This window comes from Mobula hypostoma, chromosome 5 (genome assembly GCF_963921235.1).
Source record: "Mobula hypostoma chromosome 5, sMobHyp1.1, whole genome shotgun sequence".
NCBI lineage: Eukaryota > Metazoa > Chordata > Chondrichthyes > Myliobatiformes > Myliobatidae > Mobula > Mobula hypostoma.
The window spans coordinates 13,566,716-13,586,637 of NC_086101.1; the positions used below are offsets into that span (position 1 = coordinate 13,566,716).

A 19,922-nucleotide genomic window follows, 5' to 3' on the forward strand; every position below is an offset into this window, starting at 1 on the left:
ACTTGTATACGTGCATGCATGTGGGTACCTGTGTGTGAGTGCGTGTTTGTATACATGCATGCGTGTACGTGTGTGCATGCATAATGGGAAGGGGGATTGTTCTCCTGTTGTCTGATTTTGTTTTGTTCTTTCCCCCGTGTTGTTCTGCTGAACACTGTGAACATGCTACACTGGTGCTGGAATGTGTGGTGACACTTGCAGGCTGCCCCCAGCACATCCCTGCGGTGTGTTTGTTGTCAGCACAAATGACACAGTTCACTGTATGTTTCAATGCGCACGTGATAAATCTGAATCCGCAGATGCTGCCTGACCTGTTGAGTTCCTCAGGACCTTTGTGTGTGTTGCTTCAGATTTCTAGCATCTCTGTGCCTCTGAATAAAGGCAGCCCTGACTGACAGGTACAATCCACTCGAGATCCCCCTGCTTGATCTCTCTACTCCTCCACAAGCCCTCAACATTAATCCCAACCACGCTCATCCTTTGGGAAAGGGGCTCCCTCTTCCAGACGTGCCCCATCCCGGTGATCAGCAGCCCTCCCTCCCATTCACCTTGAGGATGGAGTTGTCCTGCCGCGTGTTCTTGGTGTCGTAGCCCTCCAGCAGGCAGCAGCGAGCAGTGGACCCGGCACCGGCAAACTCGGCCAGGTTCAGGTCTACGAAGCCCAGCTACAGGTGGGGAGGAGGAGAGGAGCAAGAGGGAGATTAGGAATAGGGGTACGACCAGCCAAAACCTGGGCCGACACATGGCCCTGAGATTAGATTATGAAGACACGCAGTCCTCTTTTATTGTCATTTAGTAATGCATGCATTAAGACATTTCCTGACCAAAGAGAGCCCTCCCTCCTCACCCAGTCCCATCCCCAGAGTCCAGTGGACTGCACTCTCCCCCATTTACAGATTCGAAACTGCGCTCCAGAATCCAACACCACAGGAAGGGCAAGGGAGCGCTGCAGGGCTCTCGGTTAACTCATTCATCACCAGAGGCTTTATAGAACATTAGCCAGAACGCGTTTGGAATACTGTGGGAAGTTTTGGCCCATATCTATGAAAGGACATGTTGGCGTTGGAGGGGATCCCGAGGAGGTTCACAGGAATGATACAGGAAATGAAAGGTTTAATGTATGAGGAGCATTTGATGGCTCAGGGCCTGTACCAACTGGAGCTTTTCAGAATGGCAGGGTATCTCACTGAAACCTATTGAATATTGGAAGGCCTGGATAAAGTGGATGTGGAGAGGATGTTTCCAATAGTGAGGAAGTCTAGGACCAGAGGGGCATGTCAAGGATGTCCCTTTAGAACAGAGATGAGGAGGAATTTCTTTAACCAGAGGGTCAGTGAATTGTGGAGTTCATTGCCACGGACGGCAGTAGAAGGCAAGGCATTGGGTGTATTTAAGGTGGAGGTTGACAGGTTTTTGATTAGTAAGGCTGTCAAAGGAATAGCGTTGAGAGGATTCAAGTGGCCTGATTCTCCTCCTCTGCCTTACGGACTTGACCTTATTTCCATCTACACCAATGTAATTCCCTACTCATTTGAAGCTCACAGAATCAACAGTGTACACAGCGTTTAAAAACACAACAACAAATACAGCAAAAAGCACGAAAAAAGTTGCAACTGAGCTCAGTCCAAATCCGGTTTATTGTGACAGGCACAATCACCTGTGTGGAGGGAGGGAGTTGGGAGGTAGGTGGGGGTACAGGAGGGTGAAGGGGGAAGCTGGGAGGTAGGTGGGGAGGAGGAGGGTGAAGGGGGAAGCTGGGAGGTAGGTGAGGAGGAGGGTGAAGGGGGAAGTTGGGAGGTAGGTGGGGAGGAGGAGGGTGAAGGGGGAAGCTGGGAGGTAGGTGGGGAGGAGGAGGGCAAAGGAGGAAGCTGGGAGGTAGGTGGGGAGGAGGAGGGTGAAGGGGGAAGCTGGGAGGTAGGTGGGGAGGAGGAGGGTGAAGGAGGAAGCTGGGAGGTAGGTGGGGAGGAGGAGGGTGAAGTGGGAAGCTGGGAGGTAGGTGGGGAGGAGGGTGAAGGGGGAAGCTGGGAGGTGATAGGTGGGGGTACAGGAGGGTGAAGGAGGAAGCTGGGAGGTAGGTGGGGAGGAGGAGGGTGAAGGGGAAGCTGGGAGGTGATAGGTGGGGGTACAGGAGGGTGAAGGGGGAAGCTGGGAGGTAGGTGGGGGTACAGGAGGGTGAAGGGGGAAGCTGGGAGGTAGGTGGGGAGGAGGAGGGTGAAGGGGGAAGCTGGGAGGTAGGTGGGGAGGAGGAGGGTGAAGGGGAAACTGGGAGGTAGGTGGGGAGGAGGGTGAAGGGGGAAGTTGGGAGGTGATAGGTGGGGGTACAGGAGGGTGATGCGGGAAGCTGGGAGGTAGGTGGGGGTACAGGAGGGTGAAGGGGAAGCTGGGAGGTAGGTGGGGAGGAGGAGGGTGAAGGAGGAAGCTGGGAGGTAGGTGGGGAGGAGGAGGGTGAAGGGAAAGCTGGGAGGTAGGTGGGGGTACAGGAGGGTGAAGGGGGAAGCTGGGAGGTAGGTGGGGAGGAGGAGGGTGAAGGGGGAAGCTGGGAGGTGATAGGTGGGGGTACAGGAGGGTGAAGGGGGAAGCTGGGAGGTAGGTGGGGAGGAGGAGGGTGAAGGGGAAGCTGGGAGGTGATAGGTGGGGGTACAGGAGGGTGAAGGGGAAGCTGGGAGGTAGGTGGGGAGGAGGAGGGTGAAGGGGAAGCTGGGAGGTAGGTGGGGAGTGAAGGGGAAGCTGGGAGGTGATAGGTGGGGGTACAGGAGGGTGAAGGAGGAAGCTGGGAGGTAGGTGGGGAGGAGGAGGGTGAAGGGGAAGCTGGGAGGTGAGGTAGGTGGGGGTACAGGAGGGTGAAGGGGAAGCTGGGAGGTAGGTGGGGAGGAGGAGGGTGAAGGGGGAAGCTGGGAGGTATAGGTGGGGGTACAGGAGGGTGAAGGGGGAAGCTGGGAGGTAGGTGGGGAGGAGGAGGGTGAAGGGGGAAGCTGGGAGGTAGGTGGGGAGGAGGGTGAAGGGGAAGTTGGGAGGTAGGTGGGGAGGAGGAGGGTGAAGGGGGAAGCTGGGAGTTAGGTGGGGAGGAGGAGGGTAAAGGAGGAAGCTGGGAGGTAGGTGGGGAGGAGGGTGAAGGGGGAAGTTGGGAGGTGATAGGTGGGGGTACAGGAGGGTGAAGGGGGAAGCTGGGAGGTAGGTGGGGGTACAGGAGGGTGAAGGGGGAAGCTGGGAGTTAGGTGGGGAGGAGGAGGGTGAAGGAGGAAGCTGGGAGGTAGGTGGGGAGGAGGAGGGTGAAGGAGGAAGCTGGGAGGTAGGTGGGGAGGAGGAGGGTGAAGTGGGAAGCTGGGAGGTAGGTGGAGGTACAGGAGGGTGAAGGGGAAGCTGGGAGGTAGGTGGTGAGGAGGAGGGTGAAGGGGGAAGCTGGGAGGTAGGTGGGGAGGAGGAGGGTGAAAGGGGAAGTTGGGAGGTGATAGGTGGGGGTACAGGAGGGTGAAGGGGGAAGCTGGGAGGTAGGTGGGGAGGAGGAGGGTGAAGGGGGAAGTTGGGAGGTGATAGGTGGGGGTACAGGAGGGTGAAGGGGGAAGCTGGGAGGTAGGTGGGGAGGAGGAGGGTGAAGGGGGAAGCTGGGAGGTAGGTGGGGGTACAGGAGGGTGAAGGGGAAGTTGGGAGGTAGGTGGGGAGGAGGAGGGTGAAGGGGAAGCTGGGAGGTAGGTGGGGGTACAGGAGGGTGAAGGGGAAGCTGGGAGGTAGGTGGGGGTACAGGAGGTGAAGGGGAAGCTGGGAGGTAGGTGGGGAGGAGGGTGGTGAAGGGGAAGCTGGGAGGTAGGTGGGGAGGAGGAGGGTGAAGGGGGAAGTTGGGAGGTGATAGGTGGGGGTACAGGAGGGTGAAGGGGAAGCTGGGAGGTAGGTGGGGAGGAGGAGGGTGAAGGGGGAAGCTGGGAGGTGATAGGTGGGGGTACAGGAGGGTGAAGGGGGAAGCTGGGAGGTAGGTGGGGAGGAGGAGGGTGAAGGGGAAGCTGGGAGGTAGGTGGGGAGGAGGAGGGTGAAGGGGGAAGCTGGGAGGTAGGTGGGGAGGAGGAGGGTGAAGGGGAAGCTGGGAGGTAGGTGGGGGTACAGGAGGGTGAAGGGGAAGTTGGGAGGTAGGTGGGGAGAAGGAGGGTGAAGGGAAAGCTGGGAGGTAGATGGGGGTACAGGAGGGTGAAGGGGAAGCTGGGAGGTAGGTGGTGAGGAGGAGGGTGAAGGGGGAAGCTGGGAGGTAGGTGGGGAGGAGGAGGGTGAAGGGGGAAGCTGGGAGGTGATAGGTGGGGGTACAGGAGGGTGAAGGGGGAAGCTGGGAGGTAGGTGGGGAGGAGGAGGGTGAAGGGGAAGCTGGGAGGTGATAGGTGGGGGTACAGGAGGGTGAAGGGGGAAGCTGGGGGGTAGGTGGGGGTACAGGAGGGTGATGCGGGAAGCTGGGAGGTAGGTGGGGGTACAGGAGGGTGAAGGGGGAAGCTGGGAGATAGGTGGGGAGGAGGAGGGTGAAGGAGGAAACTGGGAGGTAGGTGGGGAGGAGGAGGGTGATGCGGGAAGCTGGGAGGTAGGTGGCGGTACAGGAGGGTGAAGGGGGAAGCTGGGAGGTAGGTGGGGAGGAGGAGGGTGAAGGAGGAAGCTGGGAGGTAGGTGGGGAGGAGGAGGGTGAAGGGAAAGCTGGGAGGTAGGTGGGGGTACAGGAGGGTGAAGGGGGAAGCTGGGAGGTAGGTGGGGAGGAGGAGGGTGAAGGGGGAAGCTGGGAGGTAGGTGGGGAGGAGGGTGAAGGGGGAAGCTGGGAGGTGATAGGTGGGGGTACAGGAGGGTGAAGGGGGAAGCTGGGAGGTAGGTGGGGAGGAGGAGGGTGAAGGGGGAAGCTGGGAGGTAGGTGGGGGTACAGGAGGGTGAAGGGGGAAGCTGGGAGGTAGGTGGGGAGGAGGAGGGTGAAGGGGGAAGTTGGGAGGTGATAGGTGGGGGTACAGGAGGGTGAAGGAGGAAGCTGGGAGGTAGGTGGGGAGGAGGAGGGTGAAGGGGGAAGCTGGGAGGTAGGTGGGGAGGAGGGTGAAGGGGGAAGCTGGGAGGTGATAGGTGGGGGTACAGGAGGGTGAAGGAGGAAGCTGGGAGGTAGGTGGGGAGGAGGAGGGTGAAGGGGAAGCTGGGAGGTGATAGGTGGGGGTACAGGAGGGTGAAGGGGGAAGCTGGGAGGTAGGTGGGGAGGAGGAGGGTGAAGGGGGAAGTTGGGAGGTGATAGGTGGGGGTACAGGAGGGTGAAGGGGGAAGCTGGGAGGTAGGTATGGGTGCAGGAGGGTGAAGGGGAAGCTGGGAGGTGATAGGTGGGGGTACAGGAGGGTGAAGGAGGAAGCTGGGAGGTAGGTGGGGAGGAGGAGGGTGAAGGGGGAAGCTGGGAGTTAGGTGGGGAGGAGGAGGGTGAAGGGGAAGTTGGGAGGTAGGTGGGGTGGAGGAGGGTGAAGGGGAAGCTGGGAGGTAGGTGGGGAGGAGGAGGGTGAAGGAGGAAGCTGGGAGGTAGGTGGGGAGGAGGAGGGTGAAGGGGGAAGTTGGGAGGTGATAGGTGGGGGTACAGGAGGGTGAAGGGGGAAGCTGGGAGGTAGGTGGGGAGGAGGAGGGTGAAGGGGGAAGTTGGGAGGTGATAGGTGGGGGTACAGGAGGGTGAAGGGGGAAGCTGGGAGGTAGGTGGGGGTGCAGGAGGGTGAAGGGGAAGCTGGGAGGTAGGTGGGGAGGAGGAGGGTGAAGGGGGAAGTTGGGAGGTAGGTGGGGAGGAGGAGGGTGAAGGGGGAAGCTGGGAGGTAGGTGGGGAGGAGGAGGGTGAAGGGGAAGCTGGGAGGTAGGTGGGGAGGAGGAGGGTGAAGGGAAAGCTGGGAGGTAGGTGGGGAGGAGGAGGGTGAAGGGGGAAGCTGGGAGGTAGGTGGGGAGGAGGAGGGTGAAGGGGGAAGTTGGGAGGTGATAGGTGGGGGTACAGGAGGGTGAAGGAGGAAGCTGGGAGGTAGGTGGGGAGGAGGAGGGTGAAGGGGAAGCTGGGAGGTAGGTGGGGAGGAGGAGGGTGAAGGGGGAAGCTGGGAGGTAGGTGGGGAGGAGGAGGGTGAAGGGGAAGCTGGGAGGTAGGTGGGGGTACAGGAGGGTGAAGGGGAAGCTGGGAGGTAGGTGGGGAGGAGGAGGGTGAAGGGGAAGCTGGGAGGTAGGTGGGGAGGAGGTGGGTGAAGGGGAAGCTGGGAGGTGATAGGTGGGGGTACAGGAGGGTGAAGGGGGAAGCTGGGAGGTAGGTGGGGAGGAGGAGGGTGAAGGGGAAGCTGGGAGGTAGGTGGGGAGGAGGAGGGTGAAGGGGAAGCTGGGAGGTGATAAGTGGAAAAGCTGAAGAAGTACGATTAACAAGGGAGATCACAGAACACGAGAGTTCTGAAGGTGCTAACAAACATAAGCAAACCATACAAAACGCTGGAGGAACGCAGCAACTTGGGCAGCATTTACGGAGCAGAATAAAGAGTTGACCTTTCGGACCGAGACTCTTCACCAGAACTCCAGCCTTTCATTCTGCACTAGTTCAGACCGCAGTCCAACCCTGGCACCCTTCTGGCATCCTGCGGGAGGAACTCGGAGGATCGAGCAGCACCTGCAGGAGGAAAGAAATTGCCGAGGCTTCAGGTCGAAACCCTGCCTGAAAGGCCAATAATTCCTTTCCTTCCCACAGACGCTCCGAGCTCCCCCAGCAGATTGCGTGTTGCCACAGGTCCCAGCATCGGCCGTCTCCCGTGTCTCCTTTGCCCCATTCTGCAGTTCTGTGCTATTTGCTACACTTATTGTTACCACGTTTCCTCCGTGAGCTTCACGTGAACAAGGAATTCCATTGCACCCGGGTGTACGTGACAAGAAACCGATCTGAATCCGAATCAATCCGGAAGTGGCTCCCGAGAGTACCCCAGGCTCTGCTCCTGTTGTGATCTTTTCCCTGGTCTACCAGGGGTGTGGACATCATTTGGAGTCACTGGGCCTGTGAGCCTGAGAGTAGTCATAGGACAGTGCCGATATATCCAACACAGCCCCTCTCTCTGACACGGTCCACCTAGCTCCCAACAAGCCAGAAGGCTCAAACAGACTGCCCACTAACGTAGCGGTTTACAGCAGCAAATGTGAGACTGGGGTCCAGATCCTGTCAATTCCGGAGTTTGTAGGATCTCCGCGTGTGGGTTTCCTCCCACATTCCAACGGCAGACAGGTTAGGGTTAATGGGTTGTGGCATACTACGTTGGCAACCCTCGCAGGCTGCCCCACCCGCCAGCACAAACCTTGCCGATTGGATTTGACGCCAACGACGTAGTTCACTGCATGTTTCGATGTAAATGGAGCAAATGAAGCCAATCTCTTTTAAAAGCAGAAACTCTCCTCCACCACCAACAGGCTCTTACCTTAATGAAGGCTTTTCCTCCTTTAAGCTCCTGTGGAGACAGAGGAACCAGAGTTAGACATAGACTGGAACTGGTTTATTAGTGTCACCCGTACTAAGATATAATGAAAAGCCTTGCTTGTGCACCATCCGTACAGTTCACTCCAGACAAGGCCATCATAGTAACAGAACAGAATAGAGTGCTGCAGTTGTGGAGAAAGGGCAGCGCAGGCAGACAGGTAAAGTGCAAGGGCCACGACGAGGTGGGCTGGGAGATCGAGAGTTCACCTTTGTTCGATGAGAGGTCCGTCCAGGAGTCCAATAACCACGGAACAGGAGCTGTCCCTGACTGAGATCTGCTCCACACCATCTCTTTGCAAACTCTTTTTCCAGGGGAGAAATGGCTAATACGGGGCGGTGGGGGGGGAGGTGGGGAAGGATAATCTTCAGGTGTCTGAGGGAAAGTACACTGTGTATGCCAGAGGTTGGTCGGTTGTTTGCTTGGTTGGTTTTATTTTACACAGAGAGTGGCGAGAGGATGCTACACCCTGCCAGGAGTGGTGGTGGGGGCAGATACATTACAGGTATTTAGGAGACTCTTATTCAGGATTTAGGATGAAAGGAAATTGGCGGGCTATGTAGGAGGGATCTTAGATAAGGTTGAAAGGTCGGCACAACGTCGTGGCCCAAAGGACCAGGAATGCCCCACGTCCCTTAAACTCCTGGATCAGGGACAGCACAGGCTCGAGTCATCAGTTAGTACAGACACTGCCTCACGGCACCAGTGGCTCTGAATCAGACAACAGATGGAATCAGAACCAGATCTATTACACGACCATACGACACGGGAGCTGCACAACACCATTTGGCCCATCGAGTCTACTCTGCCCTTTGATCATGGCTGTCCTATTTCCCCTCTCAACCCCACTCTCCTGCCTTCTCTCCGTAACCTTTGACACCCTGACTAATCAAGAACCAATCAACTACTGCTATAAATGTACCCAATGGCTTGTCTTCCACAACCCTCTGTGGCGATGAATTCCACAGATTCAGCAAGATTTGGCTAAAGAAATTCCTCCTCATCTCTGTTCCAAAGGGGCGCACTTCTATTTGAAGGTTTTCCAACTTGTTTTTGTGCCATGGGCCAATGCCATTAAGCAAGGGGTGTGTGGACGCCAAGTTGGGAAACCCTGTTCTATTCTGAGGCTGTGCCCTCTGGTCCTCGACTCCCCCCATACTGAAACATCCTTTCCACATCCACTCTGTCCAGGCCTTTCCATATTCGATGGGCTTCAATGAGATCCTCCCACTCAGTCTAACTTCTGGCGAGCACAAACAATCCCTATACATTAACCCTTTCATTCGTGGATCATTCTCATAAACCTCTTCTGGACCCTCCCCAATGCCTGCACATCCTGTCAGAACACATGTTGTGAAATTCATCGCTCTGCAGCAGCTGTACAGCACAAGGTATGAATCAACAGTGAAGAAGAGGAATAGCAAAGTAGTGTTCATGGTTTCATGAACCGTTCAGAACACTGATTGCAAGGGGTAGCAAATATGAGGAACTGGACATCACCAGGGCCTAACATGATCATATTGGCTGAACAAACTAACAGCATTACATACACGGCTGGCAACTCAAATGAACCAGCTGTCTGAAGCAGGCTCTCACCTTGACCAGCTAACTCAAGGAAGGACAGTGCTCTTAATGAAGGATCCTCGCAAAGGCGAAACATCATTAAACTACCGGCCTATAACCTGTCTGTCAATAGCATGGAAGCTCCTATCGGGCATCACAGCCACCAAGCCGAAGGAACATGAGTGTAAATTCCTGAGCCCTGCTCAAGGGGGAATTGGTAACCGAACCAGCGGCCCCAAGCACCAACTACTGGTAGACGAAGCAGTCCGCGAGACTTCAAGACCAGACAAACCAACCCAAGCACAAACAAGAGAAAATCTACAGATGCTGGAAACCCGAGCAACACACACAAACTGCTGGAGGAACTCGGCAGGCCAGGCAGCATCTATAGAAGAGTCCAGTCGACTTTTCTGGCCGAGACCCTTCAGCAGGTCCCTTCCTATACACACACACTTACTGTAATTGATTTATTTTTCTCTATATTTATCCTATATTGCATTCTACTGCTGCCTCTAAGTTAACAAATTTCACGACATATGCCGATGATATTAAACCGGATTTTGATTCCCAAATTACAAACGATTCCTAAAACACAAAGGATTTCCAAACCACTGGTGCAATTCCTATTCCAAAAGCTAAAATTATATACTAATGAGTTGCAGACATACAAGTCGCCTGTCACAGACATCGAAGGCAGAGGAATGGATTTATATTCACTCCATCTTTCTGTCATTCTTCTTGATGTTTCTAGACCATTCCTACTAACACACCTGATATTTTACAATTACACCCATCAGGCAGGTGACTAGTTTGTGGACCTCAGTGTTTTCTCTTAATTAAGTAATGGGCCAAGGAAGACCCTGTTGTTCACTTGCATACAACAAGAGGCTGAGCAAGGAATATTGGTTGGAAGTTTAACTTACTTCTGGGCAGTGTCTTAACAAGACAGGTGACCCCGGTCATTATCAATACTCTTCAGAGATTGCCTACCGGACATCAGTGGTCGCGTAACCAGGACTTGTGATATGCACTGGATGCTCATAGGACCATCCACCTCCTGCTCCCATGGCCACACGTGACCCTGATCTGGGGGGGAGGGGGCTAAATGGGTACTACACCTGGTCCAAGGGTGACCTGCAGGCTAGCAGAGGGAAGGAGCACCTTACACGTCCTCTGGTAAAGGTGCATCTCCGCTCCGCCATCCTAGTGGGCAATTTACAGGGGGAAATTAGCCCACCAACCTACATATCTCTGGAATATGAGAGGGAACAGAAGCACACAGGGTCAAAAGGAGAAAGTGCGAACTCCACACCGACAAGACCAGAGGATCAGACTGGTGTGGAACTAGTATAAAGGGGTGCTCGTTGGTCAGCATGGATTCAGTAGGCTGAAAGGCCTGGGATATTCAAAGACGAAGGTGTGAAAATGGCAGTGAGGTAGAAGCCTGTTCTCGACGAAGCATGGAGGGGCCGAGTGTCCGGCACCAGCTGCTATCCCTCGCGTTCTGAGGGGAGTACTGACCTTGCGAATGGAAAGGCGGCAGATACTGGGCTCCAGCACCCCTGTCACCGAGCTGGCGGTCATCTTGCACATGAAGCGAGATTCCTTCCCCCACCGGACGCAGTTTTGGTGCACTTCCTCCCTAGAGACAGGTGGGGTGGGTGCGGGTGGGAGGGAAGGGTGAGGGAGGGGAGGAGGGGTGAGAGAAAAGGGCAGGAGAGGAGGAAAGGGAAAGGGAAGGAGGAGGGAAAGTTTCAGGGAGGAGGGAAAGTTTCAGGGAGAAGGACAAACAAGAGATGATCAAGAACAGATACATATGGTGCTCCTGATGTGTCCTCGTCTACCTCGGTGAGACCAAGCACAAAACAAGCCACAGCTTTGCTGTCTGCGTCTCTGTTTCAATCTCCAGATCTCAGCCATTTTAATTCCTCTCCCCATTCCCACACGACCTGTCTGTCCTTGGACTCTTCCACTGCCAGGAACTGCTAAGAACCAGAGGAACAGCACCTCATGTTCTACAACTCAACAGGGTGAGCATTGACATCTCCAACTTCTGGTAACCTGCTCCCCCCTCCCCCCACTCCGTCTCCCCGTCACCCACACATTCCTCCCATTGGGCTCCTCCCTACCCAATCGGGCAGAATGGAAATCCCACCCCACCATCCCTCCTTCCCCTGCCACCCCCCCTTTCCCCTATGCCTCCCCAGCTTTCACTACACTCCTCCTTCCCTCCACTTTCACCTTCATCTCCCCCCCACCTCACCTTCCCCTCCACCCTCCTCCTCACTGCCTTCTCCCGCAGTCTTCCTACCCCATCTTGCCTGCAACCCCCTTCCTCCTCCTCCACCACCGCCCTCCCTTCCATGTTCCACCTTCAATCAGATCCCCTCATCCACAGCCCTCTACCAGCCACGTCCCAACCTCTGTTGCTATGCCCCCTCTCCCCCATCTGCCTATCACCTGGATCCATCCGTCACCTGCCAACTCTTTCTCCATCCCTCCCCTCCCCGCCTCTTAACATTGACTTTATCCCCCTCCCTCTTTCAGTCCAAGTGAAGGGTCTTGACCCAAATTGACGTCGTGTCCATTCCCCACCCCCCCGCACCCCCACCACAGAAGCTGCCCGACTAGCTGAGTTCCTCCAGCAATTCAGTGTAACAACAACTCATTAAAATGGCTCACCTGGGAAATCACTCCCTTACAACAAGGACCAAGAACAATGCCTCCACTTAAACAAGAGCTACTTTGTTCACTGCGAAATACAGTCTGAGATGGAAAAGTATCACAACCTTTCTGTTGCGCCTATCCCGGGGCCACACTTACAGGATGGTAGAACCCCTTATACATCCCCAATAATTTTCCTGTTTTTCTGGAGGGAATTCCAATAGTCCCACTCTATTCCAGTTTACACTGTCTTGAATAAGCAAAATTAACCACTGGGGTCAGGGGAGTCAAAGCACAGAGTGGGAATTGGAACTGGTAACCAATAGCAACCAGGCCTAGTCAGCAGACAGAATGCAAGCCAAGGAGAGAAAGGATTAAAACCAAGGCAAAGCAGCTTAATCGCCTGGAATTAACAGCAACACACTGCCTCGTGATCTCAAGCCAACACTCCAATCCCTCTCCTACGAGCTCAGTGTTTGCCAACCCAGCCAATTAGCCTCACTGGATTCAGGACCAGTTATTACCTACAACCATCAGGCTGCTCCTGAACCAGTATGGATAAGTTCCATCACCACCACTCTGGACTGATTTCACAACCTACAGGCTCACTTTCAAGGACTTTTTAGAACTCATACTCTCAGTATTATGTTTTTTTCTACCCCTGCCCCTTCGCTCTTTTTTTTCCCCATTCGCCATTTTAGCTCTCCTCTCACTCCATCTCTTCTCATCACCTGCCTCTGGTTTCCTTCCTCATTCCCTTTCTCCCTTGTCCACTCTCCTGTTCTAACAGATTCTTCCTCCTTCATCCCTTTTCCTCTTCCCACCTATCCCCTCCCAATTGCTCACCTCATCCTCACCCGCCCACCTTACCTGGTCTCACCAATCACCTGCCGGCCTAACCTTCTCCGCTCACCTTCTTATTCTGGCGTCTCACTCTTTCCTTTCCAAATCCTGAAGGAGAGCCTTGGCCCAAAACATTGTCTGTTTATTCATTTCCGTCAGTGCTGCCTGACCTGATGAGCTTCTCCAGCAATTTGCGTGCGTGTTGTTCTGGATTTCCAGTATCTACAGACTCTCTTGTGTTTATTAGCTTTGTATCTGCAGTCTGCGTTTATGCAGTTTTTCATAAATCCTATTGTTTTTTCATATTTTCCTGTAAGTGCCCGAAAGAAATCAAATCTCTAGCTGGCAGAGGGTGACATACACATGCATTGATGATAAATTTGAACTTTGCAGGGAAATGGACAGTCGACGTTTTGGGCCAAGATGCTTCACCTGGACTCCTCGCTGCCACACGTATTTCTTCACTAGGTGCAGGACGTTCCTGGTAACTGAAGCAAAGAAGTATCTCTCTGCTTAATAGTAGCTTGGCCAGAATGAAGCAGGTTTACACACTGTCCTCTCCCCATCTGGGACCGGATGAGACAGTTTGTCACACCTTGTCCTCTCCAATGCTCCCTCTAAGGTGAACACGCACACATTTTTTGCTATTGGTGCACAAAGGAATTTAAACTGCGTGCAAAAGGTTGTCACCCTCTACCTCGCTGGCACGTTAAGTATATTCCGTGATTGCACACAACCACATTTCCTCTTCCGGCTTCTGACGCAGATGGCGTTGACAACATGGAGTTTGTGACGCTTTCCCTGTGGATTTTAGAACTGGCTTATTTAAATTGTTTTTATTGAATAAATTATTCCGTGTGCGCACATTGTTGGCACTGGGCAAAAATTTGCACAGCCCAAGATTTTTGGGCACAAAAATCAGTCATTATAAATTAGAGGTAACACTGGTCCTCTCTCCCTCTGGAACTTGGGTGGGGCAATAAATCGCACACTGTCCACTCCCCATCTGGTACCCGGTCAGATTAGATAACTCCTTTATCTGCATTTTAAAGTTTTTAAATGAGGAGGGAACTATAACCCATTGAATAAACATTTTGTGATTTCCCCCAGAGAGCACAAACCGGTTGTCACTGAGGGGCAAAGACAGTGAATGCACACGGTCTCTTTCCACAAGACAAGCAATTGAAAAACTAGAGGGCCTAAGTGTGAGGGAAGAGCGCAGAGCTGTAATACAAACCCAGAGAGTGGTCAGGAAAGAGGATGAACTGCCAGAAGATATGATTAAGGCAGGTACATTAAAAGGCACTTGGAAATGTACATGGACAGGAAAAGGCTTAGGGGCACGGGTAAATCAGACTAGCTCAGGCTGGCATCTCGATTGGAATGAATAATAAAAATTAATCCCACCATGTACACGGGCTTTTACCTGGATACAGTTGACTGTCCATTTCCCTCTAGAAGACATTTGGACAGAGACCTGGATGGGCAAAGTTTAGAGAGATATGGGTAAACATGGGCAGCTGGATTGGCATGGACCAGTTACAGCAGAGGTTCAGGCCCTTTGCCCCTTCTGGTCCATGCCAACCTAGACCCATCGACCCGCATCTGGATCATATCCCTCCAAACCCCTCTTATCCATGTATCCACCCAAACATCTTTTAAATGTTGCAACAGAACCTGCATCCAACACTTCCACTGGCAACTCGGTCCACACTCACACCACCCTCTGAGTGAAGTTGTTCCTCCTCAGGTTCCCCTTAAATATTTCACATTTCATCCTTAACCCATGACCTCCAGATCTTGTCTCACCCAGCCTCAGCAGAAAAAGACTTCTTGCTTTTCCCCTAACTATATCCCTAATTTTGTACAGCCCTATCAAATCTCCGTTCCTTCTCCCATGCTCCTGGGAGTAAAGTCCAAACCCATTCAATCTTTCCCTGTTACTCAGTTGAGCCAAAGGGCTTGTTACCGTGCTGAATGACACACACGTCCACGGGGAGCTGGCGACTATCCGGTTTGAGACGGCACTGTGACCCGAATGGGCCACACACCGGCCCGAGCCCGTACAGGGTGACCGTCTCTGCAGGGAGCAGCTCACATTGCCGACTTGTGTACCCTCAGCAGGGGTTGGCACCAGCGTAGGGGAGACAAGAGTGGTGAGAGGACAAAGTCTCTCTGGTTATCGTACCTGAGCTCACCCACAAGAGATAACAGCTCAGGGTGTGGTATGCAAGACTTTGAACCTGCTCTTGAAAGGACCTCTTGGCAGATTTTAATTATGTCTATAAAAAGGTCAATAAATTTAACTGCTTCCTTTCAACCCTATCAGTCCAAATTTGACCACAACACCCACTCTGTGAGACACCGAGTAAAGGAACCAAGGCCACCTCCCTTCCAGCCCGCAATCTCTTTGACCCCCTACCATCAGGGAGGAGGTACCATAGCTTTAGGACAAGGAGGGTCTTTGCCCGGAATGTCAGCTGTTTATTCATTTCCGTACATGCTGCCTGACCTGCTGAGGTCTTCCAGCAATTTCTGTGTGTGTTGCTCCGGATTACGAGGAGTGCTGCTCCGGTTTGTTCTATTATTATAGATTGTTATGCACTGATGTCGCCAAGGCAACAAAATTCACCACATATGCTGGTGAAATTGCACCCGATTCTGATTTCCCCACATCTGTTAGGATGGAAAATAGCTACTACCCGCAGGCTGTGAGACTGCAGAACCCCCTGCCACCAACCTTGCATGAAGTGCCAGTTGTTTTATGCGGTTTACTTTTTAAACTTGTGTTCTAAATGCTCCTTATGCTAAAGGTCAATATTCTGGAAAATATTTATTACTTGTGGTATAATTACTTTATGCGTCGTGTGTGAGTTATACTGCATGTACTGTGTTGTGTACCTTGGTCCAGAGTAACGTTGTTTTCTCCGGCGGTATACACGTATACAGGTTGAATGACAAACTTGAACTTAGGCATTTGAAGAGCAGGATTGTCAGACCTTTTTATACACACGAGAGATTGTGTAAGCGTGAGCGAAACACAAAGGGCTGAAGGAACTCAGGCAGCATCTCGGGAAGGGAGTAAATTGTTGACATTTCCCACTGAGACCTTCCTTCTGCTGGCGCTGGAAATCCAGGATCATGGCCCAAACCGTCAACTGCTTATTCTCCTCCACAGATGCTGCCTGACTTGCCAGCATTTTGTGCGTGTTGTCCAGGCAACCATACATTTCCTTTATATATCCAAACTCTTCGGGACATCAACAAGTAATGAAGTCTGGCCACTGTCTCATTCTATACAACCTATGGGGTTGTGGACAACACTGTAACGTAGTGGTTAATGTAACACTTTACATAAGATCAGGGTTCAATTCCCAACGCTGTCTGTAAGGAGTTTTTGTACATTCTCCCCATGACTGCGTGGGTTTCCCTCGAGTGCTCACGTTTCCTCCCACATTCCAAAGAAGTACAGCACGCATTTGGGGTTAGTGAGTTGTGGCCATTTTACGTTGGCACCAGAAGCTTGGTGGCATTTGCAGGCTGCCCAGCCCAATCCTCGCTGATTTGACTTGACACGAATGGCGCCTTCGTGCTGTCTATTTCATTGTACTTGTGACTAATAATTCTAATCCTTTTAAGGCATTGCACCCAAGGCCAAGATTTATTTCTCATTCTCAACCAGCCTCGAGGCCGCAGTTGGAAGACTGCGTACCATTCTGGTCACCCTGTTATCGTAAAGACGTGGTCAAGCTGGCAAGAGTGCAACCTGGACTAGAAAGTGTGCATAGTAAGGAGAGGTTGGCCACTCTGGGTCTTTATTTCCTGGGGCACAGAGTGATGGTTTAAGTTTGCTTCTCAGAATGGTGCCCGGTGTCTACTGGTGTGCCTGTCTCAGGATCCTTTGTTTTCCATTATTTGGACAAGATTGCACAAGGCTGAATCAGTAAGTTTACGGATGACCACAATTAGGTGTTGCTAATAGTGAAGAAGGTTCATCATAATATTACGTGAACATCTTGATCAGTTGAGGAAGTGGGAATAGCAAATGGATTTCAATACAGATAAGTGAGAGGTTATACAGTTATAGGAAAGTCAAACCAGAGTAGAACATATAATATGAAAAGTAGGGCACCAGGGAGTGTGATGGGACAGAGGGACTTGGGAATACAAGTTCATTGAGAAAGGCATCACAGGTGGACAGGATGTTGAAAAAGACAGTTAGGGCACTGAACACATTATGTTGCAGCTATACAAGCCACACTTGGAGTATGACATACAGTTTTGTCACCCTGCTAGTGAAGAGGTGGTTAAACGGGAAATGGTGCAGAATAGATTTAATGGGATGGTGCTCGACTTATAGGGAGAGGTTGGCCACTCTGATCTTTTATTCTCAGAGTGAAGGAGAATGACAGGGTGACCTCACAGAGGTTTAAAAAAATCACGAGGATAAGGTGGATAAGGATAAGGTCATAGTCTTTTCCCCAGAGCTGGGTTGTTTACAACTTTTGGGCACAGATACAAGAGAGAAGAGATTTAAAAGAGACCTAAGAGGCAACTTTACACAGAAGGTAGAGAGTATCTGAAATGAGCTGCCAGAGGAGGTGGTCGAGGCGGGTACAATTTCAACACTTAAAGAAGCACTTGGATAGTTAAGCGGAGGGGAGGGGCTTGGAGAGTTTAAGATAAGTGCAACAGGGACTAGCAGGGAAGATGTCGGGCTGAAGGGCCTGTTTCCGTGCTGCATTGCCCCAAGACCTTATTGGACCAGTCCAGCTGGGAATGGGACTGGCCATTCTGTACATCATGGTTGGTAGGGATTAGTTGAGCCAATGGGACGGTTTTCACACTGGTGACTCGAGCACCACTCTCTGCAGGTTCCTCTCCAAAAGCCGCACACCATCTCCTCTTGGAAATTCATTCATTATGAGGAACGGGCCAGTGGAGCAGACAGTTAATCCACTGCCTCAGCTCCAGCATCCCAGGTTCGATCCTGACCTCGGGCACCGTCTGTGTGTGGAGTTTGCATGTTTTCACTGTGACTACAGGAGTTTCCAACACCCCCTCCCCACCCCTGGGTGCTCCCACATCCCAAAGATATATGGGTGAGTGAGGTAAACGGCCCCTCGATTTTTGGGTGATAGAATCAGGGACCGAATAGGAGATAAAATGGGATTAGAGCAGAGGTATTGTAAACGGGTGGTGATGGCTGCAATGGACTTGACTGCCAGCACGTGGGTGAGTGACAAAAATTGGTGGGAGAAGAAAATATCATCAATGAGCAGGTTGACGGTCAGTACAGACATGATGGGCAGAAGGGCCTGCTTCCATACAGGGCTGGTGTAAGAACATGGGATTTTTTTTTTTTTTCCCCACAGTAGGTTTTAAGCAGAATGAAAAAGATGCTGGAATAAAGGGAGGAAAATCCAGGGGACAGCACAGAAGTGAAGCCATTGTGGCACCGTTGTACTGTGCCATCTGTAAGACTGGGGTTCGGTTCCCGCTGCTGTCTCTATGTTGACCCTGACAGCGTAGGTTTCCTCACCTTCCAAAGAGGTACATCTGGGGCAGGGTTAGTGAGTTGCGGGCGTGCTACGCTGGTGCTGGAATCATAGTGACACTCGCAAGCTGCACAGCACAGCACAGTCCTCAATGGTTTATTCTGATGCAAAGTAATGCATTTCACTCCATGTTCCAACTTTTAAAAATGTTTTTTTTTTATATATATATGCTGGGAATTAGGCAAGAGGCACTTTTCAAAGGAGATATCTTTTTGTTACACACAAGGATGGTGGGTGCCTGGAATTCACTGTGTCGGCTGGGGGAGACTAGTACGATGGAGGCAGTTAAGAGAATCTTAGACAGGCATATGAACGTTCGGTGAACGGAGGGACACGGACATTGTGATGAACGTGGGTGAATGGAGGGACACGGACATTGAGATGAACGTGGGTGAATGGAGGGACACGGACATTGTGATGAACGTGGGTGAATGGAGGGACACGGACATTGTGATGAACGTGGGTGAATGGAGGGACACGGACATTGTGATGAACGTTCGGTGAACGGAGGGACACGGACATTGTGATGAACGTGGGTGAATGGAGGGACACGGACATTGTGATGAACGTGGGTGAATGGAGAGACACGGACATTGTGATGAACGTGGGTGAATGGAGGGACACGGACATTCTGATGAACGTGGGTGAATGGAGGGACACGGACATTGTGATGAACGTGGGTGAACGGAGGGACACGGACATTGTGATGAACGTGGGTGAACGGAGGGACACGGACATTGTGATGAACGTGGGTGAAAGGAGGGACACGGACATTGTGATGAACGTTCGGTGAATGGAGGGACATGGACATTGTGATGAACGCTCGGTGAATGGAGGGACACGGACATTGTGCTGAACGTGGGTGAACGGAGGGACACGGACATTGTGATGAACGTGGGTGAACGGAGGAATGGGCATTGTGATGAATGTTCGGTGTATGGAGATACATGGACATTGTATACCTAGACATGGTGATGTAATCAGGCACCACGCCATGGGAAGTGTAGCAGTTAACACGACACTATTACAGCCAGGGACATTCCGGAGTTCTAGAGTTCAATTCCGACGCCATTCTGCATCTCTGTACGTCCGCCCCGTGGAATATGCGCGTCCCCCCCCCCCCCGAGTACTCCACTTTCCTCCCACAGTCCACAGTCCAGAGATGTAGTGGGTAGGCTAACTGGTCATAGTAAATTGTCCGGTGATTAAATCAGCAATCTCAGGGATTGCTGGGTGGTCTGGCTCAAAGGTCCAGAAGGCCAACTCCACACTGTACTGCTAGATAAATCATCAATATTTTCAACATGATGGGCCAAAGGGCCTGTACTGTTCAATCTTTCGCAATAACTCAGTCAGAGAGCATTCCTTCTCTGAAACATTAACTCTTCGTTTTCTCTCCACTGCTACAAACTGACCTGCTGAGTATCATCAGATCAAAAGCAGGAAAGGCGGACTGAGAGATTTTGGAGCCCATTCCAGTGAAGCCAAGAACAAGTACAGCACAGTACAGACCCTTTGGAAAACGATGTCGTGTCCACATTTTCAACCTAATCTTAACACTTGCCTCCCACATAACTCCTCATTTTCTTTCATCCATGTTCCTATCCAAGAGCATGTTAAATCTCCATAAGGTATCTGCCTCTATCACCACCTCGAGTATTGTTAATCAACACAAAAGAGGACTGGAGATTAAACAGGTCACTGGATTCACTGCCATTTAGGATGATAAAGTGATAGAAGCATAGAAACAGGCCCTTTAGCCCATTGAATCCATCCTGACCCTCAATTACCCACCTTTACAATAATTCAACACTATTCCAATTTTTATTTTCCC

General features: G+C 52.1%; 1 protein-coding gene across 3 annotated transcripts in view; it reads right to left on the minus strand.

The window, feature by feature from the left end:
- Positions 1 to 19,922, minus strand: part of LOC134346619 (early estrogen-induced gene 1 protein-like) — a 43,365-nt gene that overhangs the window by 19,272 nt on the left and 4,171 nt on the right. For 2 of the 3 annotated variants that reach the window (XM_063048061.1, XM_063048060.1), the window contains exons 2-4: positions 10,545 to 10,665; positions 7,404 to 7,433; positions 549 to 665 (exon numbers count right to left, since the gene is read on the minus strand). In XM_063048061.1, coding sequence (XP_062904131.1) covers positions 549 to 665; positions 7,404 to 7,433; positions 10,545 to 10,665 — 268 coding nt within the window. Of the gene's footprint in view, positions 1 to 548; positions 666 to 7,403; positions 7,434 to 10,544; positions 10,666 to 14,499; positions 14,893 to 19,922 lie in introns of those variants that run through there. The other variant, XM_063048062.1, reaches the window with a different exon arrangement.